Source organism: Podarcis cretensis (genome assembly GCF_951804945.1).
Source record: "Podarcis cretensis genome assembly, chromosome: Z".
NCBI lineage: Eukaryota > Metazoa > Chordata > Lepidosauria > Squamata > Lacertidae > Podarcis > Podarcis cretensis.
This window is the reverse complement of record NC_137184.1, coordinates 3,098,853-3,126,658: the sequence shown is the minus strand read 5'-3', so window position 1 is coordinate 3,126,658 and position 27,806 is coordinate 3,098,853. Positions and strand designations below refer to the sequence as shown.

At 47.4% G+C, this 27,806-nt stretch overlaps 1 protein-coding gene across 2 annotated transcripts in view; it reads right to left on the bottom strand.

Moving 5' to 3' along the window:
* Nucleotides 1-1,496: 1,496 nt before the first annotated feature.
* Nucleotides 1,497-27,806, bottom strand: part of SLC27A4 (solute carrier family 27 member 4) — a 38,406-nt gene continuing 12,096 nt past the window's right edge. For both annotated transcript variants that reach the window (XM_079962080.1, XM_079962081.1), the window contains exons 4-14: nt 23,034-23,428; nt 21,591-21,749; nt 19,603-19,672; nt 19,135-19,226; nt 18,480-18,589; nt 17,446-17,655; nt 17,184-17,310; nt 13,832-13,969; nt 11,224-11,388; nt 7,455-7,601; nt 1,497-4,709 (exon numbers count right to left, since the gene is read on the bottom strand). In XM_079962080.1, coding sequence (XP_079818206.1) covers nt 4,552-4,709; nt 7,455-7,601; nt 11,224-11,388; nt 13,832-13,969; nt 17,184-17,310; nt 17,446-17,655; nt 18,480-18,589; nt 19,135-19,226; nt 19,603-19,672; nt 21,591-21,749; nt 23,034-23,428 — 1,771 coding nt within the window. In that variant the 3' untranslated portion in view covers nt 1,497-4,551. The remainder of the gene's footprint in view (nt 4,710-7,454; nt 7,602-11,223; nt 11,389-13,831; nt 13,970-17,183; nt 17,311-17,445; nt 17,656-18,479; nt 18,590-19,134; nt 19,227-19,602; nt 19,673-21,590; nt 21,750-23,033; nt 23,429-27,806) is intronic.

The following is a 27,806-nucleotide window of genomic DNA, read 5'->3' as shown; positions in this document are numbered from 1 at the left end:
ACACTGGTATTAGTTCGCCTGTCTTCCCAAGTGACATGTAAAATTTTTCGGAGACACTGTTGATGGAATTTTTCGAGGAGTTGGAGATGGAGTTTATGTGGTCTATGTTTCACAAGCATACAGTAAGGTTGCTAGTACAATATCTTTGTAAACAAGCATTTTGGTTTCCCTGCAACTGTCACGGTCCTCAAACACTCTGCACATCAATTGGGAGAAAGCCGCACTCGCAGAGCTCAGGCAATGCTGGATTTCGGCATTAATGTTAGCCCTTGTGGGAAGGTAACTGCCCAGGTAGGAGAAGTGATTGACATTTTCCAACGTTACACCATTGAGTTGGATTTGTGGCGCTGCAGAGGGGTTGTTTTGTACTTGTTGGTGCAGCAATTTGGTTTTTTGAATGTTGGGTGATAGGCCAAGCTTTTCGTAAGCTTCTGTGAAGACATTTAGGATGCTTTGGAGGTCACACTACGTTGTCATCAGCATACCGAAGCTCTATGAGGGAAGTTGTGGTAACCTTACTCTTTGCTCTTCTGCTCTTCTGCCCTTCTCATCTTGATTTTTTTTCTTTCACCCATGTGAAGACCCTATAAAGGAGGCTAAAACCCTGAAATCGCAGGTCAAGCCCTGACACCAGGGGAGATCCAGAAGGCAGGCCTATGATTTGCTTCCCAATCCAAATCAATACATGTGAGTGTACACACACACACACACACACGCACACACACGGAGAGAGAGAAACAGACAGAGACAGAGACAGAGACAGAGACAGAGAGAGACAGAGGAATCTAGAGGCACAAAAGAGCCCTCAAAGCAACTGCAGCAAAGTCTACCTCTCATGAGTACAAAGCAAAGAAGGGCAACATCATTACTGGAGCTCCCAAATATCTTCAGCTGGTGCAGTTACACTGCTTTTGAATCACCTAAAGTTCTTCTGACATAGGTGCTCACTAGTCCAGTAATTCAAGCACTGCCCCTCTATGCTGGTTCCTATTTTGTAGGACCAGCAGACAAGGTTTAGTCTGCCTCAATAACCACCAATGCTTCCCAGGCTGTTGCTATTCTTAAGGGGGGAGCCAAAGAAATGCGGGCAAATTCAGGCGGCAAATTAAAATTTCATTCATGCCCTTGCGCAACAAACCTGCTGTCCGCTCCTAACCCCCTGCCCTAACTTTTGCAATAAGGAAATTGAAGGGGAAATGCACTGAAAAGAAGTGCAGCCCAAGCCTATCGGAAAAAGTCACTCTCATGTTTGTGCTTTTGTAAACAGATCAGATTGAGTGCTGAATGAACATGTCACCTGGCTGGAAGTGACGCTGGTGTCTCAAGAGAAACTGGATTTCTGCCCTTGTGGAGAAACCATGCAGTTCAAAGCAAACTGTTCCAACTTCAACCTGCTAAACATTATTTTGGGGAAGAGGGTGCATCTTACAATATATTGGTGCTAGTGAAAGCTGTCCTGCTGAAATTCATGGACATGACAAACTCAGGTTCATTAATTTCCATTGGACTACTCTGAGTAGAACCCACTAGGATACCACCCTGGGCTGATGGCAGTGGGAACACAAGAAGCTGCCTTATACAGAGCCGGACAATTGGTCCATATAGCTCAGTATTGGTGACACTGACTGGCAGTGGCCCTCTGGGTTTTTGGACAGGAGTCTCTCCCAGCTCTACCTGGCAATGGCCGGGGTTGCATGCCTTCTGCATGCCTTTGGTTACAGCCCTCCCCTTTCTGATTTACAACTCCCAAGACAATTACCCTACTCACAAACAACAGAGGTGTTTTTTTTCTACCTAAAATATTTCTGGGCAAGGACTTTGGCATTAAAACTGGCAAATGGCTAGCTGAAGTCCCAAAAGCAGCCTGCAGCAAGAGAGCAAAGGGCCCTGACTTCCTCTGAGTGGGGTCAGGGGTCCTGTGGCAACACAGCTCCCATCAGCATAGCCGAGGGATGAAGGGAGCCGTAGCTGGATGACACCTGACAGGCCACAGGCTCCCCACCCCCTGCCTTGGAGGTTGCTGAAAGGAAGCTGAGCAGACGCCTTATGCCTTGCAGGATAGCACTAGATCCAAGAACTCCCGGGTTGCTACAAACGCTGAGATTATTCTCCCATCCTTCTACATTTAGGCCATTTTAGACTGGAGGAACTTACTTCAAAATATGGTAAGCCAGCCCTGCTGAGGGGGTCCTTAGATCCCTTCCCCAGAGTCCTGCCTGGATGGCCATGGCTGTCAACCTTCCCTTTTTTTGTGGGAAATTCCCTTATTCCAGCGCCATTTCCCGCTGCTATTCTGGATTGTTAGATATCCCGTAGACTGTGCCTGGGACAGGTGAGGCTGCTGATCCCTTATTTTCAAATCTGAAAGTTGACAGCTATGCTGGATGGCACCAATGCACACCCTTGTGCAAAGTACTAAGAGATAAGGAGCTGTCTTGTGTGAAGTCAAAGCATTGCTCCATCCAAGTCCAGTGTGGCCAGCAAACTCCTCCACGGTCTCAGGCAGAGATTCTCCCCAGCCCTGCCACAGACTGAAGCAGCAACCTTTGTCTCTATATGCAAAAGCACATGCTCTACAGCTGGGCTGTGGCCTCTCCCAAACAGGTGTGCAGTAACTCACAGCACGTGTGCAAACATTGCACATAGCAGAAGAACTGAAGCACTCATCAATCGTTTGGACTGACACTTCCGATAGGTGCTAGTGAGGTGAGGCTGGGCTTCCTTTTCCCCAGCAAGGGTCCTGCCATTCAGTTCTATGGCTAAGTAGAGAGACAGAATCATAGCATGAATGGGATCACCTGGCTCACACCCAAACAGGACTTCATCTCAGGCAAGGCTCCACCCTGGTGACACAAGGAATTAAATGGAACCTGTGGTGGCCCTGAGCCTTCTGGACTGCCTTGGGCAGCTGGCACCAGGCCCCCTTGTCCCCATGCATATAAAATGAACAACCCACAAGTGCCATGCACCTGCTCCTCTGGAACAGGGATGCATTCATGGGGTCCTATTTGCACATGCACCCTAGTGCCATCCTGATAGTACACTGTGCCATTGTCAGTGGTGGGTTTGAGGAAGCCAAGCAACCAACATGCCCCTCTATCTTTGTTCGTGAAAATCACTTAAGAGCAATTTGAAGCGCAAGCGCGCGCGCACACACACACACCTTTCTGAAAATGCAGGAGGTGGAAAGGCCACCTAGCAAAACTTAAGAAACAGGTGGGATTCACACTGAGACACAACTGCTGAGCAAACAGATGAAGAAACTGACCAAAGGAGAATTTTTGCCTCTGACCCTTTTAAAGCTCCCCCACCCCTGTAGGAGAAGCGGAATGAAGACGTCTGTGTTCATACATGAGACACAGAATGAGATGCTGTTGGCCAGACTACTGTACAAAAAAAAAAAAAGGGGGGGGGGGAGAATGAAAAGCCAACCAGCTTGCACTGTAGGCAGAATTGCAAGCTTGCCGTTAACCCTTTCCTGTTTCTTTAAAAACAAAATGGAACTTGCAATAAATTGCAAAATAATAATAATATGAAAACCCGCACATACAAATAAACATCCATTTGTGAAAGTAAAACCAAACCAAACACACCACCCATATCCCTGGAATAAGTTGAGTCACTGTGCCCTTCCTGCCCACTCCACAAACTAGGGACAGCGCAGTCGAGAAAGACAATCTCTCCTCTTAAAAAGTTATAATCACAACCATGGCAAGGGAGAAGGATCAATCAAAGTGGACCCCAGAGAAAGGAAGCACAATGGCACCACCTAGAGGCGTAATGAAGCAGTGCAGCCCTTGTGGGTCCTATGGGGAAACACAGAAAAGGGGCAAAGGGAGATCAGGGCCTCGTCCACACTATAGATTTAAAACAGTACCGTTCCGCTTTTAACTGTCGTGGCTTCCCCTCCCAAGAATCCTGGGAGATGTAGTTTGCTAAGGGTCCCGAAAGTTGATAGGAGGCCCACTCACAGAGCAAAACACCTCAGCACCTTAAACAAACTTTAGTTCCTAGAATTATTTGTGGGGGTGGGAGCCATGGCTGTTGAAAATGGTGTGGTATTGTTTTAAATGTAGAGCGGTGGATGGGGCCTAGGGAACCGGAGGGCAGAGCCTTTGAAACTGACACACTGACCTAGCATGCTCGACCCAGAGGAACAGGAAACAGCATGGCCACTGTTCCAACCAAGTAGAAAATAAAGCCATAGTGCTTCTGTGCTTTGGTATGCATCAACCTGCCCCCCCCCCTGCCCCCAGCTGTCCCCCTGCAAACCATATAGCAAGCATCCCTCACGATGGGAGTTATAGTCCGAAATTCCTGGAGGGCACCAGGTTGGGGGAGGCAGCCATTGGCCATCGTCTTCTACAAAAACAGGTCAAATCATAAACGAAACCAAAAAAACCAACTCGCTGTGCCTCCTCCCTCCCCCCCCCCCCGCCATTTTGTTAAATCTCTAACCATCACTGGCTTTTCCTTTCCTATGCAAACTCCAGTCCCACCACCCTACCCTAGACAAGGGGGCAGAAGTCACGGAGAAGATCAGGGGCTGTTTCACAGCTTCATTTGTCCTGACTGGATTCTCTTGAAGATGTCCTCGTTCAACGGGAGGTAGCGGCACTGCCGGGGCTCAAGGAAATAAAGCTTGTCCTTCACCACATTGGGATCATATCCCTCCTTACGCAGGTCCATTTTCTGGAACTTGAAGGTACCTGAGTAGAGGAAGGGAGGCAGGAAGAAGAAGAAGAAAAAGAAAAAGCATTAAGGGATGTTGTCCTTGTGTTTTCTCCTCAGCTCTTCATTGTAAAGGGAAAGCGAAAAGTACGGTAATTAAATGTATGCCTAGGGGTGCAGGAAGGAAACTGCCTTTTACTGAACCAGCTCAAGTATTGTCCACACTGATTCGCAGTGGCTTTCTGGGGCTTCTGGCAGGGATGCAAATGTTCTGCCACTGAGCCAGGAGCAGTACACTTGCTGCCATGCTATATGTTCACCAGTTACAGAGCATTTTGGAGGTTCCAAGTGTCAAGGTGGTTAGATTGGTCTCAACTAGGGCCAGGGCCTTTTCAGCACTGGCCCCGACTTGGTGGAACGCTCTGTCACAAGAGACCAGGGCCCTGCGGGACTTGATAATCTTTCCGCAGGGCCTGCAAGACAGAGCTGTTCCACCTGGCCTTTGGTTTGGGCTCAGTCTGACCCTTATGTTTCCCTCCCCTTATGGTTTTGATCTATGGGCTACTTTTAAAATGAGGCTGGATTTTAAATTGCATTTTAACCTGTATTTTAAATTGGTTTTCCCCCGCTATTATGTTTTTACTGTAATTTTACTGGTGTTAGCTGCTCTGAGCCTGGCTCTGGCTGGGGAGGTGGGGTATAAATATTATTATTATTATTATTATTATTATTATTATTATCATCATCATCATCTGACATCAGGACCAGCCCTACTGAAACAGCTACGTCTAGCAGCAGGTGATGGGTGTAGGTGTGTGGAAAGCAGGTGTGAAGTTTTGGAGGACATTCTGTGCCCCTCCAGATTGGTGCTTTGGGCGGGGGGTTGTGTGTTATTCTGCAGCATGTCACTGATGCAAGACAGTGGTACTTTGGATTACAGACGATTCAGGTAACAGATTCTACTAACCCAGAAATAGTACCTCGGGTTAAGAACTTTACCTCAGGATGAGAACAGAAATCACGTGACGGCAGCGGGAGGTCCCATTAGCTAAAGTGGTACCTCAGGTTAAGAACAGTTTCAGGTTAAGAACAGACCTCCAGAACGAATTAAATTCTTAACCCGATGTACCACTGTACAAGTGTATTAAAGGTAAAGGTACCCCTGCCCGTACGGGCCAGTCTTGACAGACTCTGGGGTTGTGCGCCCATCTCACTTAAGAGGCCAGGGGCCAGCGCTGTCCGGAGACACTTTCCGGGTCACGTGGCCAGCGTGACATCGCTGCTCTGGTGAGCCAGAGCCGCACACGGAAACGCCGTTTACCTTCCCGCTGGTAAGCGGTCCCTATTTATCTACTTGCACCCGAGGGTGCTTTCGAACTGCTAGGTTGGCAGGCGCTGGGACCGAACGACGGGAGCGCACCCCGCCGCAGGGATTCGAACCGCCGACCTTTCGATCGGCAAGCCCTAGGCGCTGAGGCTTTAACCCACAGCGCCACCTGCGTCCCACTCACAAGTGTATTAGTGGTGGATTTATACCAGACTGTCCACATATCCTTTCGCTTTATTAGTTGTTCTGTGATGCAATAGAGAAAAACTGATTTTGAGGATGGATAAGATATTGTTAGAATGGGAAGCCAAAGATGAAATGGTTAAATCTGCCATGATCCATTGGGCTGAGGATATGGGGCGTAATATAGAATCAGAACTATAGGGAAAGTTGTGGAAATCTGGGCTGAAATCCACAGTGTGTTACACTCTGAGGGAAAATGATACACAGGTGGTATCTGATACCAAGTAAGTTGGCAAAGATGTATAAATTTGCACCAAACATCTGCTGGAAATGTAAAGAAGCAGAATGTTCATTTTATCACATGTGGTGGGTGGGTAAAGTGGCTAGAGACTTTTGGGGGATGATCTATAATGAGATTAAAAAGATATTTAAGGTAACTCTCCCCAAAAGACCAGAAGCCTTTTTATTAGGGGTAATGGGAACAGGGCATAGAATCACAGAATCATAGAGTTGGAAGAGACCACAAGTGGAAAGGACGGTGGAGGTTTTCTTTGCAGAAGCAAAGGCATGGAGAAACTATATAATATGCAGCACATGGAGGAAGCTATGGGTTGGGGAAGGGGTCTTGTGGTCGGATCCTTCTTGCATGTTTCCCACAGGCATTTGGGTGGCCACTGTGAGAACAGGATGCTGGACTGCATGGACCTTTGTTCTGACCCAGCAGAATCTTCTTATGTTCTTAAGGTAAAGGTAAAGGTACCCCTGACTGTTAGGTCCAGTTGCGGATGGCTCCAGGGTTGCAGCGCTCATCTCACTTTATTGGCCGAGGGAGCCGGCATTTGTCTGCAGACAGCTTCCGGGTCATGTGGCCAGCATGACTAAGCCACTTCTGGCGAACCAGAGCAGCGCATGGAAACGCCGTTTACCTTCCCGCCGGAGCGGTACCTATTTATCTACTTGCACATTGACGTGATTTCGAACTGCTAGGTTCAATTTTCTTCCTTCAAACCATGACCCAGGTTCAGCTGACGCAAGCCATACTGTGGCTTATTTGTTAGAAATTGTATTAAATAAATGCATTTGTGCTGAACTACATTCCAGAAAAGTATTAACAGCTCACGTGTGGAGCAGAAAAGAGTCTCCTTTTCTGTAGGTGCAATTTGTTTACAGACTGATTTTACACTGATGTGGCTTCTGAAAAACATTCCAAGAAAAACTCCATGTTTCACAATAAGATTAAAGCTTCTTCTGTATCTCTGTCAAGGAGACTCACTTGTCTTGTGCACTTCCGAAAGCAGACGCAGGAAAACAGGTCGGGCATAAGCAGGCAGCGCCTTCTTCATTTCCTCTGCAAAGCTCTCCAAGTCACAGGAATGGTCTGGATCCACAACTGCTGCCATCCCAGCCTTCCCTTCAGTTCCTAGAACACAAAAAACACACTCTGAGGTTTCTAGAGCTATTCTCATAGAGTTGTTAATAATAATAATAATAATAATAATAATAATAATAATAATAATAATAATTTATTTTTACCCTGCATATCTGGCTGGGCTTCCCCAGCCACTCTAGGTGGCTTCCAACAGAATATTAAAATACAATAGTCTATTAAACATTAAAAGCTTCCCTAAAGAGGGCTGCCTTCAGATGTCTTCTAAAAGTCTGGTAGTTGTTCTCTTTGGCATCTAGTGGAAGGGCATTCCACAGGGCGGGTGCCACCACCGATAAGGCTCTCTGCCTGGTTCAATGTAGCTTTGCTTCTCGCAGTGAGGGAACTGCCAGAAGGCCCTTGGCACTGGACCTCAGTGTCCTGGCTGAACGATGGGGGTGGAGACGCTCTTTCAGTTTCTACAGCCCTCTCCTCTCCTGTGGTTTCCAGCAACTGGTATTCAGAACCATTGCTGCCTCTGACCGTGGAGGCAAAGCAGAGCCATTGTGGTTAGCTGCCATGGATAGCCCTCTCCTCATCTTCTTCTAAAGCCACCAAAGTTGGTGGCATCACTGCCTCCTGAGGAGCAAGTGCCAGAGTTTAATTTTGTGCTGTGTAAAGAAATATTTTCTTTTACCCACCCTCAATATTTCGGTATTCAGCTTCATTGGCTGTTCACCTTGGAAAGCTGTTAGCTGTTATCCTGGGGGAAACTGTTAGAGTTCCACTACTGGGCAGAGGCACAGCCAAAAGTGGGTGGGGCCACAGCCACACACAGATACGCACCTTAATACCAGAGGTGGACTTTGGTAATCTTTGGTAGTATGGCACCCTGAGTGAGGCCAAAAATTTCTGCTCCCTCGGCTCAGCACCCTGTGTGGGGTAACTCCCTGCACCACCCTAAATCCAGTGCTGCTTAAAGCTATTTCACATGGAAGCAGATACATATACAGTGGACGCTTGGGTTGCGAACGTGATCCGTGTGGGAGGCACGTTCACAACCCGCAGCATTTGCAACCCGCGTCTGCACACACACTGGTTGCAATTTGGCGCTTCTGCGCATGTGCGACCGCCGAAACCCAGAAGTAACCCATTCCAGTACTTCCGAGTTTCGGCGTGTCCATAACCTGAAAAAAACACAACCCGAAGCGTCTGTAACCCGAGGTATGACTGTATTTAATTCCTGGTAACTCTGTTCATGTTTTACCTTCCGTTTTATCTAATACGCTTTTTCAAATTTTTTTTTTTTACAAAGTTAAAACAAAAAATAAATAAATAGTTATCCAAAATCCTTTATCTATCCTGAGTGTGCAAAAGGCAAAAATAACTCAGTAACCACAGCAGAAGTAAGTATGCAAGTAAACTTCTGTCATAACTGAACTGCAAAGCTCTGCCTTATAGTCGACTCCTGAATGCAACTGCATCATGAAAACTGAATGATACAAAATTCTGCACTGCTGCAAGGAACACAAGTCTACTGAGGAATCACATCCCACGCTGCATTGTTCTGCTTGCAGAGGAAGAAGCTGAAATCTCATACTTTGCACAACATCAAATCCCTTTCCCGTCCCCATGGCTTATAATTTTAATTTCAAGTAATAAATCAGTTAAAACATGAAGGCACATTCTAAAATCCATGCTTATGCAATAAAGGTAACAATTCAAGTAGAAAGTAAAGGTGGTGTGAGAATTTGAATAGAAATGCATCCCCACCCCCTTGCTGGAGTTCTGGTGAGAAAAATCAAGGCGGGGATAGCTCACGACTGGTTCCTTGCCTGCCTCAATTCTCCTCACACATACCTTGCTGCCTGCTACCCCATCCTATCCTGAACGGGGGGGGGGGGGGACTATTTTAATTGTCAATAAAGGTAAAGGTACCCCTGACTGTTAGATCCAGTCACAGATGACTCCAGGGTTGCGCACTCATCCTGCTCTATAAGCCGAGGGAGCCGGCGTTTGTCTGCAAGCAGCTTCCGGGTCATGTGGCCAGCATGACTAAGCCGCTTCTGGCAAACCAGAGCAGCACACAGAAACACCGTTTACCTTCCCACCGGAGCAGTACCTATTTATCTAATTGCACTTTGACATGCTTTCAAACTGCTAGGTGGGCAGGAGCAGGGACTGAGCAACGGGAGCTCACCCCGTCATGGGGATTAGAACCACCGACCTTCCAATATTGGGCACTAAATAGCAGCAACTCCTTCAAAATGGTTCTTTCCACAACAGTTTGAAGATGACTCTGAACAACTACACCTGCACCATCTAATTAAAGCACTATCACACCAGTTTAAACAGTCATGGCTTCTCCCAAAGAATCCTAGAAGCTATGGTTTGTTAAGAGACCCTTATTCCCCTTCCCATTGATACAGTTCCCAGAGCACCCTGGGAAGAGTGATCAATGGTAACAGTACTCTAGAAATTCCCTACAGAGGGGAATAGGGGTTGCCTAACATCATTCAGGAGTTCCCAGGATGCTTTTTTGCAGCTATGGGGTTGGGGTGGGGTCTAGTCATGGCTTTTGCCCTGGGTGAAGCTTCCAGAGGGGCACCATTGGGCTTCCAAGCCTGTGTGTGTGTGTGTGTGTGTGTGTGTGTGTGTACAAATGCACATTTGGCTGAGTCTTTGACCTGGGTGAAATAAAGTCTAGTTTCACCCCAGCTTTGGGGAAAGCCACAACTCTTTAAAGTGGTATGATACTGCTGTAAATGTATGGTGTGGATGTGTCCATAGTGACTATCAGGACCTTTTTAGGGCAGGGACCATAAGGGCTGAACTACAGCACCACCAGCGAGAAGGCTCCATCTCTCATAGCTGCCCATTGTATCGCAAATGGTGATGGGATGTAGAGCAGAAGACTCAGAAGCCGATCTATAAGCCAGAGCAAATGGAGAAGAGGTGATCCCTGAGGTAGTCTGCTCATAGGCTAGGAAGGGCTTTAAAGGTTTGCACCAGCAGTTCCAAATAAATTTAAAAGTAGGGACCAAAGACCTCTACTTGAGCAAGGACCGCACCGCCATTCCCCCTTTTCCTAAGCTGTGTTGTTCCATCATGCCAAAATATCACAGAATGAAATCTTCTAGTTGACAAGTGACTGCAGGAGTTTGATTCATCCACAAATTATTTTACCACTTGCCAGGGGTAGGTTGAATACATTCCCATGAAATTCATGAGGTTGAAGACATTCCCTGAAATATATTGGGCCCAGAACATTTAGAAGAGGGATGGAACTCTTTTGGCTCTCCAGATGTTGTTAGACTACAAATCCCATCATCCTTGACTATTGGCCATGCTGGTCAGAGATGATGAGAGCCCAACAGCACCTGGGAGGGCTGCGTGTTCCTTGTCCCTGGCTTGGAGCTGTAAAGATTATAAACAAAACAGCACGTTGAATAACTGGGTCTGGAAACAAACAGGACTGTGATCCTCACAGCCCCAAGACCAGTGTGTGGAGTTTTTACTTGGTGCTATTTTAAACAGTTTGGAGTCAGAAACTCTTGCTGAGCTACCTCAAACAGTCCAGTGAACTACCAGTATATATAGTAATTAGCTGTATGCCCTGCAGGAAAAGAGAAGGGCAACACTGGTGGAGAACCCAGAAACGCTTGCCACCCATTACCTGGAACTTCCACCCCGTAGACCACAACATCTGTCATGTTTAGGATGCGACTGAGCATCCCCTCCACCTCCGTCGTGGAGACGTTCTCGCCCTTCCAGCGGAAAGTGTCTCCTGTGCGGTCTCGGAAGAACATGTAGCCCAACTCGTCCATGATCAGAACATCACCTAAAGGGAGCCATTGCGGGGTGGGGTTTGGGAGAGAGATAAAGAACTCACAGTAAGATGAAAGTGTGGTCCTTCGCCACCTGTGCCTTTATCACTACAGCACCCAGCAGTTATTATTTGGTTGTAAGTCGCTTTGCAACTAGCAAATAATAATAAGAATAAGAATAAGAATAAGAATAAGTTGTTTATATCCTGGCTTTCCCCCAGTCCAGGACTCAAGGCATGCTTACACAGATAAAATAGATCAAGCTCAAAACATAGAAAAGAGAATAGTTAAAATGTAACTAGACCCTAATGGGAATAAAATTGTATAAAAAGATGCCTTAAAAACACAGATAATAGCAATAAAAACGACATGGCACCAGCCTTTTCCTCAAAAGCCATCAATTCCCAAAGGGCTGTTGGAATAGGAAGGTCTTCACTTGCCAGCAGAAGCACAGCAAGGAGGAAGCCCGTCTGGCTTCTCTAGGGAGGGAGTTCCAGAGTCTGGGAGCAGTCACCCCTGAGAAGGCCCTCTCCCATGTCCCCACCAGGCATCCCTGTGAGGGTGGAAGGACTGAGAGATGGGCCTCTCCTGAAGATCTGAGGAACCAGGAAGGTTCGTATGAGTGAATACAGTCTTTCAGATCGCTTGGGTCTAACCTGTGTAGGACTTTATAGGTCATAACCAGCACTTTGAATGGTGCCTGGAAACAGACTGGTAGCCAATGCAACTGTTGGAACAAGGAACTCACTTCCAGGTAATTTTTAAAAACACTCTTTCTATTTCCAATATTCAGAGGTGAGTGTTGTTGCTTATAAAACCTAAATAACACCATTCATAAGGTATCAACAGGTTCTTGGGAACATTGAGGTGTGCAGAATAAGAAAATTGGGGGGGGCAATGAACGGATGACCTTTCCACCCCAAAAAACAGTCCAATGAGGACTGAGTGTGTTTCATGGCGCATTGGTGGTGGAAACAAACAAAACCAGGACAGAGGGAGAATGGATTGGAGTAGGAGCTCTTCACACTGCAATGTTTTGTTGCAGGGCCCCTCACAAAATCCAAAAGAGCGTTCTGATCCTCCATTCTTGTCCATGGAAGGCAAAAAGAAGAGTTGGCCCATGATGGCCAAACTGGGGCACTCATCCCCAACTTGGTGTTCACCAGATACCGTATGTTTCCGTGTATAAAATGCCCCCATATATAAGACAACCCCTATTTTTTTTTAACCCAAATTAATAAACCAGTATTTTAAACATCAAACAGAACAACTTTGAGCTTTTTGTGGGGAGATTGCCCAAAGTTGTACACAGAAAAATACAGTATTTCTTGGGCATACATTTTATTTCTTTAATAATTTTTAAAAGAAATAAAATGTATGGAAAGCACCAAGTTAGGAAGGCTTAATGGAGTCCCCAATGGCCAACTGAACGGGAAAGTCAATGGATTCCAATGGCAACTTGGTGAAGACTATGTCCCAATATTCTGATTCAGTATAAGGCAGCTTCCAGTGCTATTGGGGGAAATTGAAATTGAAATAATTGAAATACTTTATTGTCACCTGTACAACTTGTATACAGTGAGATTACACGAGCACCCCCTACTCAGCTCTCTTAGTCTTAATTCCCCTCGTTTACTAAGGCACACCCACATGCAACAGCCCATGGATAGAAGCTGTTCTTTACCCTGTTGGTGCGACTAATCATGCTTCTATATCTTCTGCCTGAGGGCAGGAGATCAAGAAAGTGCCAGCCAGGGTGTGAATCAACCCTGAGAATTTCCCTCACTCTCCTGAGGCAACGTTCTTCCGCTGTTTCATCCAGTGGATTCATGGGATAGCCCATAATATCTTGTGCTGTATTCCCCACCCTCTGTAGGCACTTCCTATCAGTTGATGTCAAACCAGCGTGCCACACCATGATGCAGTATGAAAGGACACTTTCTATTGTGGACCGGTAGAAGGAGATCATCAAATGTTGATTGACATCGTTCTTCCGCAATACTCTGAGGAGATGGAGTCTCTGTTGGGCTTTCTTAAACACCTGGGTTGTATTGATTTTCCAAGTAAGGTCTTCACTGAGATAAACTCCTAGGAATTTAGAGGGAGAGACTCTCTCCACACAGCTCTCCCCGATGTACAGTTCTCCTCTCTTTCTCCCAAAGTCCAACACCATCCCCTTTGTCTTGCTGATATTAAGGTGCAAGTTGTTCCCTAAACACCATGTAGAAAAGAATGTGGCTTGGTGGCAGATCATCTGCTTTGCATGCAGAAGGTCCCAGATTCAATTGGCACCTCCAGGCAGGGCTGCAAGAGACCCTTGCCTGAATCCCTGGGAAGTCACTGTCAGTAAGTGCAAGCAGACTGGTTGGTATTAGGCAGGCAAATGGTCTTGCTACCTGGAAGAAGGCAGCTTTGCACAGAGGCAGCAGAATATATATAGGAGAAGGAGGGCCTCACCTGTGAGATAGGCACAGTCGCCTTTGGTGAAGACATCACGGGCAACCTTCTTATTGTTGGCCTCATTGTTCAAGTAGCCATCAAAGCGCTGCAAAGGATCGCTCTGGACAATGCGCCCAACCAGCTGGCCTGGTTCTCCTGTGGGCAGAGAAGGACACCTTACATGGCCACCACATAATAGCAATGCAAGAGGAGGCAGAAGAGGCATTTGGCAGAGCAGCAATGTCATGGGAAAGGGCACATGTGTTCCCTGAGTTAAAAGGAGAATTGCTCTCCACCTGGACGTACAGACCAGGAGCCTCCTGACACTTGGTCGTCTTTTGCTCCACAGTATCTTCCAGCTGCATTCCAAAGCATTGGATCGAGATGACAGGGACAAATGATTATGCTGCAAGTGTAGGCAAAATAAACTCTCATATCCAACATTTATATCCCACATTTCTTCCATTCTGGATCCCATGGATCCCAGGCAGTCATCCATCCATGCACTGACCAGATCCCAGCTGGTAGTGAGCTCATGAAAAAATAGATTTTCCTTCCATTTATAATAAGGACAACTAAGTGTATTGTTTCAACTTAAAGATTAACAGAAGTTTTCATGCATGAAGGACTAACATCACTTGCCAAAACTCTCTGAGCACAATATCCCCATCTCATATTTTCCCTGCACAACTTCTGTCTTCAAACAGCTCAGAAAATCACACTTTTACTTTTTAACTTGAACTGCAATTTCCCCAGGTACAGATGACCCATTGCTCTGCTGTTCAGTGGATTTTGGGGCTGGCTATGACTTATGCCAGGGGTCAGCAAACTTACCACGCCCCGGGCTGGTGTCTCCAGCGCCAATTGCATGGCGGGCCGGAAGGCGGGGGAGCGCATGCCCATACGTGTGCACACACGCTATTTCCGGCACACTTCCAGGTTGGAGGAGCACCGGAAATAGCTTGTGCGCATGTGCAAGGGCCTCCTCTGACCCAGATGTGCACCGGAAATAACGCTTGTGCATGCGCACCAGCTATTTCCGGTGCTCCTCCGACCAGTGCAGTGCTGGTAAGAGCAGGCGGTAGCAGTGGGAGGCGGGGGTCGCCGTGGGCCAGATGAACGAGTCCCTTGGGCCTTATCTGGCCCGCAGACCTTAGTTTGGGGACCCCTGACTTATGCAGATTACTTTAGCCATTTCCTTCTCTATGGCCTGCGTCCTCTCTCTAGGAATCAACTCTTATCAGTTTAACCTCTTCCTTTACAAGTAGTATAGTGCTGCTTTAATATCCATTTATTTTCTTCCCTCCCCCCCTAAATTGCATTAGGGAGGCAATCATGTAAATAATCTTTGTCTTATACACAGAAAAGTATAAGACGGTAACATTTATGAAGCTGGCTGCTTTTCAGAAGGCCATTGCTAAGATTAATGGATATACAGTCATACCTCATGTTACGTTTGCTTCAGGTTGAGCATTTCAGGTTGTGTCCTGCGGCGACCCGGAAGTACCGGAAAGGGTTACTTCCGGGTTTCGTCGCTCGCGCATGTGCAGATGTGCAAAATGCCATCACGCACATGCGCAGAAGCGGCAAATCGCGGCCCACGCACGCGCAGATAGCAGATGCGGGTTGTGTTCTACTCATGTTGCGAACGGGCCTCCGGAACGCATCCCATTCGCAACCAGAGGTACCACTGTAACACTAAACTGTGGTTAATCTCGAATAGAAGAAGAAGCTTCCAGTCTTCTCTTTGTGGCCATGCTGTCACTCATATTGTAACGCTAAACCTAGGCTTAGCTTAACTGTGTGTGAACCAAGCCCCTGAATCCCAGGAATTTTAAGTGAAGTGTCATCCCAAGGTCTATGGTGCACTCTCTCTTAGAGGAGAGCTTGAGTTGGCTGTAGCTTAAGAATCATGGTCATCAGCCCGGAAGGAGGACAATGAGCAAAGGAGGATTGATCTCTGTCTGACAGGGTCCCATCTGTCCTTGGTCTTGTCCTAGCTCCTGGGGGCCAGTGCTCCATCTAAAGACCTGCAGGAACCCACAGTAGTCCAAAAGTTTATTGATGTGCTCCACTTCAGGGATGAATCACCTGCCACCTCTACTCATCAAAACCCCCTGTGACATTTCTCCAATGAAAATAGGGGCATTTCATTCCATAATGATAATTTTACTATTTATACCCCACACATGTTCCTGGGTTGCCCCAGCCAATCTGGGCAGCTTCCAACATATATAAAAACATAATAAAACATTAAACATTAAGAAAAAACTTCCCTATACAGGATTTCCTTCAGATGGCTCAGGGATTCATTTACCAATGAAAATGTTCCTGGAAAATGGGGACACTTGGAGGGTCTACTGCAAGGGTAGGCAACCTAAGGCCCAGGGACCGGATGTGGCCCAATCGCCTTCTCAGTCCAGCCTCTGGACGGTTTTTACATGAGTAGAATGTGTCCTTTTATTTAAAATGCATCTCTGGATTATTTGTGGGGCATAGGAATTCCTTCATTCCCCTCCCCCCAAAAAAATATATAGTCCAGCTCCCCACATGGCCTGAGGGACAGTGGACTGGCCCACAGCTGAAAAAGGTTGCTGACCCCTGGTCTACTGTGACCTAGAGATGGGCTTTTCTCAGTTTCTATTTTTTTCCCAAACTTAAGTTCAGTTCTCTACATTTCCACACTAGTCTTCAATTAATAATAATAATTAACAATAATAATAATAATTATTGTTACAGATAGGTAGCCGTGTTGGTCTGCCATAGTCAAAACAAAAAAAATTCCTTCCAGTAGCACCTTAAAGACTAACTTACTAACTTAGTTGGTCTTTAAGGTGCTACTGGAAGGAATTTTTTTTGTTTTAATAATAATTATTATTATTATTTATACCCCACCCTCCCAGCCATAATAATATTCCTGTTTATGACCTCTGCGGTTTTGCTAAAAGCATTCCTCCTTGCTTCCTATTTAATTTACTCTGAACTAGACATGATTGCTCAAGTAGGAAATAGTTTATATGTAGTTAAAATAATTTCTTCTGATCTGACTTTGTCCCACATGGGGTTTTTTTCAAATGCTCAGAGGAAATCTGATTGGTTCTTACGAACACTGTGTAAAAAGTTCTTTTGTGAATAAAACGACCTGGGTCGAGTGGTGGAGAGGATTATTATTGGCACCTCCTCCCAGAGTCTTACTGGTCAAGCTTCATGTGTATTCTATTAATCAGAGTCCAATCCTTCCTTGCTTGGAGAACACTACAACATGGAAGTCAGGAACACAGTGCCCCAGCCCTGCTGTTCTCTCCCTCCTATTCTCATTCAAGGATTACCCAGCTGATCTCCACCCTACTGGGCTGCTACCCAGCCTCACCTGGTTTGCACCGTATACAGAGCCCGTCAGGTCCCCGGATCAGCTCCATAGTTTCCTCATTCACTCGGACTAGGTTGATGGGGTAAATGTTGGGAAGGATCCTGCTATTGAAGCCACAAGCCCCCAGCTGCAGAGGAGAAAATTTTGGAGGTCACCACGGAAGCAAAGGGATGAAGGACAGGAGGTCTGGGGCCCAGGGCCCAAAGCTCAGGCACTCTGGGCAAACACCAAGCAATGCCTTCAGCATGAAGGCAGCCCTTACCTTGTTGTCAAAGTTGCCCACACTGCAGTTGCACTCGGTGGCTCCATAAAACTCGGCTATCTGGGGGATGCCAAAGCGCTCAGTGAACTCCTTCCATATGGAAGCCCGCAGGCCATTGCCCAAAGCCATCCGGACCCGATGCTTCCTCTCCACCTCTTGAGAAGGCTGGTTCAACAGGTACCGACATATCTCCCCAATGTACTGTACGATCTGATGGCAACAGCAGAGGAAGAAGCAGTCAGGGACAAAATGAGATGCATGGCACGAGGTAACCTACATGTGGCAGCTATGCAGTCTTCTACCTTTGAAATGATAGCCTTGATTCTCACGTGGGCCCCTGACAAATCTGTACCCTGTCCCTCCTCTCAAAGAGATAACGTTTTAGTTCATGTCTCTCCCACCCTTTTAGGCACAGGATGTTAAATGAAATGCATTCAGCTCTCAAAATAAGGCTTGGAGAGGGGAACCCCTTAAAAGCCCATAGATCATTTAATCAGCACAAAGCCTAGTTTAAGAGCAGTGTTTTCATCTGGAGCCTATAGATATGTAATGAAGGTGCCTGGAGAGCCTCCTTGGGGAGAGTGTTCCACAAACAGGAAGCCACCACAGAAAGGGCCCTGTTCTTCTGCTGCCACCTTCCAGCCTTGGCATTCTTTGTCTGCATGAGATGAAAAATCTCCAACTCACCACCCACCTTACAGGTTCTTGGTGTTCCAGCTACTGAGTCAATCCCCTGACTCTTAAGAATCTTTGGAAATGTGCTGCTATGTGTTTGCCTTTGGGAGGAATTTGTTGCTTTGGGTGGTGTTTTGTTGTTTGTTATATAAAAATATTCACACATGCATTTTTATGATGTTTATGATGATGAGGAGGAGGAGGAGGAGGAGGTTGGAAGACCATCTGCCAGGCATTCTTTAGCTGTGTAACCTGCATTGCAGGGGGTAGGACCTTGTGGGGGGTCCTTTCCAACTCTACAATACTATGGATCTCCTCTTTGCCCCACCCGCACAGCCGTGGTCTCAGCCCTGCCTCACCGTACAGTTGTATTTCACACAGTCTTCCCAGAAGTTAGAAGCTGAGAATTTCTTCCTGATCACGACCGTCATCCCATGCAGGACGCATTGGCCAACCCCAACAATGTTACCTAGAAGAGAAGAGTGAGAGGGAAACCCATTTTAGCCAGCAGGAAATCTGGAACTAAAAATGGTGACTGGCCAGCTTATGAGAAGCAAGACTTTGCTGTTCTCGGTTTGGCTCGGACCCAATCTACACAAGACCCCAGGGCATGATCTTGGGAAGGGAAGAATCCAGCATGCCAAGTCAGTGCCTGGGTGGGAGAAATCACCTGGGAATGGCACGCAGAGAATCATGTTCAGTGGGTCCCTCCAGAACCCTGGAACTTCCTTCCTCTAAATAATAACAAGTGTACAGAATGGTGGGTAGGACACAGAAGGTCCCAAGTTCAGTCCTTTGGGTGGGGCTGGCAAAGGCTCTTGTCTGAAATGCTGCTGCTGCTGCTGCTCTTGATGGACCAACAGTTTGACTCGGTGTGACGCAGCATCCTGTGTTTCTATCAGTTCCCTTCATTTCAGCTGAACGTTTTGTTCAGCCATATAGCCATCACAAAAGTGAAGCAGATGGGTTAAAGGTAAGTCTGGAAAAGACAAAGGTTAAAGGTGCTGGCGTTACCTGCTGCGTGGTATAAGGGGAGGCAGTCATAGACCACATCGTCCTGTCGCATGCGGAAGCCATTGAAAACCAGGGCTGCCATTCGGAAATACCTGAATTGGGAGACCAGAGAGAGAGATCAGTATTTGTCTGGAAACCAAGCCTTATGAGGAACAGTTAAGGGAGCTGAGTATGTTTAGCCTGGAGAAGAGGAGATAGGATAGCTACTTTCAATTGCCTCAGGTTTCAGGAATTTTGGGGGGGTAGGTCCATGAGGTATGGGCACCACACAGCCTGCCCTGTGCACCCTAAGCTTACTTCTGAGTAAATATGCACAGTATGGGGCTTCTATGCTTTCAACCTGCTGTTTTGGATTTGGGTTTATAATAAACTTAGTCCTGTTTTTTTTCAAGGAGTAACACAAAACAGAATTGACTGGGAGTCTCCTCACCCCCACCACACAGAGCGATCCCTTATGATTTTGCTCACCTGCAATGGACAATGATTGCAGCTTTGGGCAGCCCAGTTGTGCCTGAAGTGTAGATGTAGAACAATCTATCTGCAAGGCAAAAGGATGTTGAAAAATTCAGGGTCACCTTTGCTATCTAGTGGCATTGGTGTTCCGTGAAAAAGCAGAACTTCAGTGCCAGCACCTGACTTTATTCTGTGGCAGGGAACCCTTTTTCCTGTCAGGGGCCACATTCCCTTGGGGAAGGTCTGCCAGGGGCCGCAGGCCAGCTGTGGGCAGGACTGGTGCCAGTGGTGGGCAGGCCAGCCATAAGGTGGGCAGAGCACCCCTTTACTGTATTTCTGCCACCCTCTTTCCCGCCATTTGCTTCTCCTCACCACCCACATGAAATTTGCAGGCTGCAGGTTCCCCAGCCCTGTTTTTAAAGAGCCTAATTACCAGCCAAAATTAGACAGGCACTCAGTGTTATGATCTTTAGGTGGCTGCCTACTGAAGATGCTTCTGTTTAAGAAGGCTTTCCCTGAGTTGTGACACAGTCATTGATGAAATAAACTGCTGTAAAGCAGTTTATAAATGTGCAAAACATTGGTCCATCCAACTCAGTACTACCTCCCCCAACCCTGCCTGGAAGTGATAGAGATGAAACCTGGGATCATCTACATGCAAAACAGATGCTTCACCAACCCACATTAATAGTAATAGTAGTAGTAGTAGTAGTAGTAGTAGTAGTAGTAATAATAATAATAATAATAATTTATGATTTATACCCCACCCATCTGGCTGGGTTTCCCCATATGAATAATAAGCTGTTTTGGTGTGGCGACTTAAACTGAACACTGATGTGAACAGCTGTGTGTGTCAATCTGAACTTATTATATGGTTTATCTCTGTAGACCACAGCACAAGTATAAAGGCTGACATACTAACTTAAATATGACATGAGATTCTCCATCATGAACCTTGCTTGACCTCAGTAAAAGCCTGATACTAGTCTCAATTCAAGAAGCTATTCAAGAAGTGACCTGAAGCTATTCAGGCATATCCTGAGTTCCTCACACCTTGTAAAGGTCAACACATGTAAATCAAGCTGTCAGCAAAGTCTACTCAAACTCCTGGAAAGGCAGGGAGCAGACAAAAGATAGCCAGTTCAGTCATAACTCACTAGGGTTTATTCAAACACGTTTTGCAAGATGGGGAGGTGAGATGCAGGCAGGAAATCCTGGGGTAAATTTAAAAGCACAATAAAACTAGCTGCTTATGTTATTAGTGTAAGCCCTGCTAGCAAAATTGCCGTGCTCACTTCTGTAGGCTTTTGAGAGTAGGTAGAGATTCTTCCACTCTTTAGGTGTTTGTGTATGGTAGGATTTGAAGCCTGCTTAAATTGTAATTTTACTGTTTGAAACAGAATTCATGCATGTCGTCATTTTCATTTCATATAATAAACCAAGCTTTCTTTGTTAATGTGTCTCTCAAGAATCCTAATGTAAAGCTGTTTGTTTGCCTCTAAGAATTACTGGGCTGCCCGTCTGGTCTTTAGGATAGCTTGTCCAGAATAAAATTATCAGGTGTCAGGAGTTTTATTCGGGCAAGAATAGAGACAAGCATATATTCATGAATGGACAAATGCCATAACTCTAACAAAATATTCCAAACTTCTTGTTGGCGTGTTTGTATGAATACACAGTGCTGAACACGCATGTGGCTTCAGACACGTCCTGCAACAGTGACTTGGGGTTTGGTTTTTCTTTTTCAGAGTTAGCTCCTGAGTAATATAAATAATAATAATAATATATTATTTATACCCCACCCATCTGGCTGGGTTTCCCCAGCCACTCTGGGTGGCTCCCAATTGAATATTAAAAACACAATACAGCATTAAAGATTACAAACTTCCCTAAACAGGGCTGCCTGTTAAGGCAAAAGAGTAGGTAAAAGAGACTGAAAAGGCGGTAGCAATTTCATAGAAACATGCAATGAAAAATGGTTCCTACCCACTGCCTGTGCCTACCTAGGAATCCCTTGTCTGGGGGAGTTGGTGACTGGCGAGATGCTTTTTCAATCAAAGGGTCCAGATGTTCTGAGCCTGGCAGCATGCTTTCCGCTTTCCAGTCGCCAGAACAGAAGAGGTGAATGGACTTCCCAAGGGAAGGCTGCACTTCCCGCAAGGCTAGAAAGGGAGAACAGGTGTTAGAAGCAAAAGCACAGAGAACACACCTTCTGTGCCACAGTGGCGCATGCATCTACAGCTGCAGGTCTTTACAGTGGTTCATATTCTACACCAGGGATGGGGAAACTGTGGCCCTCCAGTCGTTGCTGATGGAAGTCATGAGTCTAGCAACATCTGGAGGTCTTGGCTCAAAAAAATGTGCAGTGTGAATATTTTAGGACAAATAAGTGAATCAAAGAGTACCGTATTTTTTGCCCTATAGGACGCACTTTTCCCCCTCCAAAAATGAAGGGGAAATGTGTGTGCGTCCTATGGGGCGAATGCAGGCTTTCGCTGAAGCCTGGAGAGGGAGAGGGGTCGGTGCGCACCGACCCCTCTCGCTCTCCAGGCTTCAGGAAGCTCTCCGCAAGCCTTGGGAGCCCGCGGGAGTTCACATTGGGCTCCCTAGGCTTGCGGATAGCAGCCTGCATCTTGAACTGAAGCGCGCCCCGGGCTTCAGTTCCCCGACCTGGTTTGGAGGCTGGCGGTGGGGAGAAGCGCACTGCTCCCCACCACTAGCCCCACAAGCTCGGGGGACAGCGGGGAGGCACAGCGCCGCCATCCCGCTGTTCCCTGACTTGGTTTGGGCTTCAGGCAGATATCTGCAAGGCGTGGGAGCCCGTCAGGAAGTCGCGCCAGTCTCCCAAGGCTTGCGGAGAGCTGCCTGTTCTGGGGGCTGGGGTCGGGGGAAGCTCGGGCTTCCCCCGCCCCAGCCCCGCGCCGGGGGGGGGAATTTTTTTTTCTTTATTCCCCCCCCCAAAAAAAAACCTAGGTGCGTCTTATGGGCCGGTGCGCCCTATGGGGCGAAAAATACGGTATTTTAAATATGTGCAATCATATGTTTGAATCCTCATCTGTTCTTTATGGCTCTGCTTTAGCAGGTTTCTGACCATATAATAAATGACTGGTGGGTTGTATAGCTATGTTTAGAAATGTGTATGTCAATACAGAATGCATATTTCTGTGCAGACTCTTTAAAAAATATATCTAAGATTAATGCAGAAACGGGATAGAATGGGCTTATGAATAGACACATATGGCTTTGACATGAACCAGAGATAGAGGAGCTGGACTCCATTATCCCTGAACACTGGTAATGCTGGCCTGGGGCTGATGGGTGTTGGAGTCCAACAAAAGCTGGAGGGGCATAGGTCCCTTAGTCTCTTTTTCAAATAAATACACCTGCTCTTCTGCCTGCTTTCTGCTCTGCTTCCTGCCCCTGGATTGCCTCCCACCTCTTCTCACCATCAGCCAACTCGCTTCCAAACACGACGGCCTTTGAGTGCGAGATGTTGATGCAGTGAAGGAGCGACTCCTGCCGCACATGAGAGTTGAGGAGAGCAGCCTCCACACCGATCTTGGCCATGCCGAGCCAGAGACCAACATACTGATTGCGGGATTCCATGAACAGGGCGATGACATCCCCAGAGCGGAAGCCTCTTTCATACAGGAAGTTGGCCACCTGGTTGGAATAGTTATCCAGGTCTTGGAAGGTCCACGTCTCGCCCGTCCCCTGGAAAATCAGGGCTGCTTTTCCTGGATTCTTGCGTGCTGCCTGCTGGAAGAGCTTTGGGACTGTGTACTTGTGCTTCACGTACCACCAAACCTTCAACCGAGTCAAGAGGACAACGTATCCAGTCCTGGCAAAGAGAAGGCGGCACAAGTAAGGTTTCCTCCGGGAGAAAGAATCATAGATGTGTAGAGTTGGATGGGAATCATAGCTAAGAATCCCTGACAGGTGGCCATCCAACCTGCGCTTTATAAAATATACAATGAAAGAGGGAGTCTGTTCCACAATTGAATGTCTCTTGCCCTCAGAAAGTTCTTCCTTTTAATTGGAATTCATTGGTTTGGGCCCTAGCCTCTGGAGCAGCAAAAAGCAGCCTTTCATATATACAAAGATGGCTTTCATATCTCCTCTCAGGCACCTCCAAGCTAAACATACCCACCTTCCTCAACCACTCCTCATAAGGCTAGGTTTTCAAGCTCTTTATCAATACAGTGGTACCTTAGGTTACAGACGCTTCAGGTTACAGACGCTTCAGGTTACAGACTCCGCTAACCCAGAAATATTACCTCAGGTTAAGAACTTTGCTTAAGGATGAGAACAGAAATCGTGCCGCGGCGGCACAGCGGCAGCGGGAGGCCCCATTAGATAAAGTGGCACCTCAGGTTAAGAATGCTTTCAGGTTAAGAACGTACCTCCAGAATGAATTAAGTTCTTAACCCGAGGTACCACTGTAATCTTGTTTGCCGTCCTCTGCACACCTTCCAGCTTGTCAATATCCTTCTTCAACTGTGGTGCCCAGAGCTGGACATAGGACTACAGGTGGGCCCTGGCCAGGGCAGAGGTGCCATGATTCCAGTTGGCCAGCTCATCCCAAGGGAATGGAGAGGAACCACCCAACCACTCGTCTTCATTGAAACACTCTTAACACTCTCATGCCGCTGCATCTCCGTCAAGCCTGTAGGTGTGTTCAGCTGAACAAGAACCAGGATACATTCCATTTAGGGGGGGGGGGGTTTCGCAAGCATCCCAGGCTCAGAACCCCTCCTGAACTCGCCCTTATTGCAAAGCCCCACCTGCACACCCAGCCTGCTGCCTCCTCAGCACTCAGTCACAGAATTTTCACATGGGGCTAACTGTAGGCACAGGAAAGATGCCTTATACCATCCAGCCGAGCTCCAGGGCTGGGGCTGGGGGCTCTCTCATCACCTGCGACATGGTGATGGCACAAGGGACTGAACCTGGGACCTTCCGCATGCAAAGTAGGTGCTCCACTGCTGAGCTACAGCCCTCCCCAAACAGGAGCACAGGAAGCTGCTAGGTCCAAGTCAAAATATCGGTCCACCTAGTTCAGTATTGTCTACACAGACCAGAAGTGGCTCTTCAAGACTTCAGGCAGGGTTCTCTGCCAGGCCTACGTGGAAATGCCATCAGGGACTGAACCTGGGACATTCCGCTTGCAAAGCAGATCCTCTGCCACAGAGCTAAGGTCTCTTGCCGTTAATATATTAGTGCTCCCCACTGCCAAATTGAACTCTATCTCCCTAGCTGCCTGCCAATACTATGAAGCCAGCCTGCTTCTTTTTTATATTATTATATTGTATTGTATTGTAAAGGACGCGGGTGGCGCTGTGGGTAAAAGCCTCAGCGCCTAGGGCTTGCCGATCGAAAGGTCAGCGGTTCGAATCCCCGCAGCGGGGTGCGCTCCCGCTGCTCGGTCCCAGCGCCTGCCAACCTAGCAGTTCGAAAGCACCCCCGGGTGCAAGTAGATAAATAGGGACCGCTTACTAGCGGGAAGGTAAACGGCGTTTCTGTGTGCGGCTCTGGCTCGCCAGAGCAGCGATGTCACGCTGGCCACGTGACCCGGAAGTGTCTCTGGACAGCGCTGGCCCCTGGCCTCTTAAGTGAGATGGGCGCACAACCCCAGAGTCTGTCAAGACTGGCCCGTACGGGCAGGGGTACCTTTACCTTTACCTTTTTATTGTATTGTATTGTATTATATTTGCATACCAGGGATGCGGGTAGCGCTGTGGGTTAAACCACAGAGCCTAGGGCTTGCCGATCAGAAGGTCGGTGGTTCGAATCCCCGCAACAGGGTGCGCTCCCGTTGCTCAGTCCCTGCTCCTGCCAACCTAGCAGTTCGAAAGCACGCCAAAGTGCAAGTAGATAAATAGGTACCATCCAGTGGGAAGGTAAACGGCGTTTCTGTGCGCTGCTCTGGTTCGCCAGAAGCGGCTTAGTCATGCTGGCCACATGACCTGGAAGCTGTACGCCGGCTCCCTCGGCCAATAAAGCGAGATGAGTGCCGCAACCCCAGAGTCGTCCACAACTGGACCTAATGGTCAGGGGTCCCTTTACCTTTATTTGTATACCACCTTTTCCTCCAAGGAGCTCAAGGTGGTGTGCATGGTTCTCAGCTTCCCATTTTTATCTTCTCAACAAACCTGTGAGGTAGGTTAGCCTGAGGGGCAGTGGGTGGCCCAAGGATACCCAATGAGTTTTATGGCTGAGTGGGGATTTGAACCCTGGTCTCCCAGGTCAAATTCCAACATTCTAAAAATTACCCTACACTTGCTCTGAGCAAGGATCTGGTGAGTGGGACCCCTAATATACCACCAACACTAGAAGACTATCTGCAGTTCTGCATCTAGTTCTGGATGCCACATTTTAAGAAGGACATTGATAAACTGGAGTGTTCCCACAGGTGAGCAACCAAGCTGGTGAGGTGTCCGGAAACTAAGCCCTACTGTTGAAAAAGCTCGGAATGTTTAGCCCAGAGAAGAAAATACGCAGTGGAGACATGATAGCCATCTTATAATACCTGAAGGCTGTCTTGCAAATGACGGAGCAGACTCACTCTGTGTTACTTCAGAGGACAGGAATAGAAGAACCCTGTGGTGGAAATGGCAGGGAGCAGATTCTGGCTAAACTTTAGGAGAAACTTATTGACACAAGGGCTGTTTGGCTGTGGAAATGGCTATCTTGGAAAGTGGTGGGCTCTCCTTTCATGGAGATATTTGAGCAGAGGCTGGATGACCATCTGTAAAGGAAACCTCAGGAAGGAAGAGTGCTCTTGTGATTGCAGGTTTCCCACAGATATCTGGTTGTCCACTGCCTGTGAGAACAGGATGCTGTACTTGAAGGGCCGCTGGTCTGATCCAGCAGGCCCTTCTGATGTTCTTATGTTCATCTAACAAAAAGGAGGATTTCTCTTAAAGGTAAAAAGGTAAAGGTACCCCTGCCCGTACGAGCCAGTCTTGACAGACTCTGGGGTTGTGCGCCCATCTCACTTAAGAGGCCAGGGGCCAGCGCTGTCCGGAGACACTTCCGGGTCACGTGGCCAGCGTGACATCGCTGCTCTGGCGAGCCAGAGCCGCACACGGAAACGCCGTTTACCTTCCCGCTGGTAAGCGGTCCCTATTTATCTACTTGCACCCGGAGGTGCTTTCGAACTGCTAGGTTGGCAGGCGCTGGGACCGAGCAGCGGGAGCGCACCCCGCCGCAGGGATTCGAACCGCCGACCTTTCGATCGGCAAGCCCTAGGCGCTGAGGCTTTAACCCACAGCGCCACCTGCGTCCCTGAGGATTTCTCTTACTGAGCTTCAATGATCTTTCCCCCTCTGTTGTAGGGTTTCTTAGACCAGGGATGGTGAGAGGTGATTGCAACACTGCCACACCCTGAAAGGAGCCATGCTTGATTATCCTGTGTGTGTGTGTGTGTGTGTGTGTGTGTGTGTTCCCTTCGAAAACCAGTTTTGCCTGAACAAAGGCAGTTTCTTGGCATCAGACCAGGCAAAGTCATAGACTAGAAAGCTTGGCTGTTTGTAATTTCTTAGGCACGTCTGAAGTCCAAAGTGCAGTCTGGCATGGAACAGTACTTCAAAGGAGATTTAGCAATTTTATCACAAATGAGCAGCAACATTTTATTCCAAGCAGAGAATCTTTCAACATCGTTCCTCACATTACACCAGGGCTGCCATATTTGGGGGGCCTGTGGGAACTTTTGGAATTCTGAGAATGCTGTGGACACTGCTCCTGCCCTTTGGTCAATCCCTGGCCCCGGCACAAACAGATGAAGGGCACACGCACATGAATGCACAAACATCTTTCCATGGGGTCTGCGTAAAAGTTACATACAGAAGATTAAAACAATGGAGTCTCTTGAATCATCATCTTTTTGCTTTGGGTCCCTGCCAAACTACCATCAAATAAGGCTTACATTGGTAGGCTGCACAGAAAAATAATCACAGATCTGGTGCTTGCCAGTAGCACAAAAGTATTGATCCAAGGCATAGATCCTCGTGGATCTTAATGATCCCCCCCCCCCCGAACACATCAGTACGCACATTTGGGTGAAAGAAAGCCTTTTCAGTTCCTTCTAGGCTCTCTGTGAAAGTGACACAGTTAGGCAAAGGTCTTACTCCGTCTCTGCTTTTTAGTGAATCTGAAAATACCTTGGAGAGCCTTGTCAGTTTCACCAGTGCTGGGAAAACCTCTTCCACTCCTCCTTC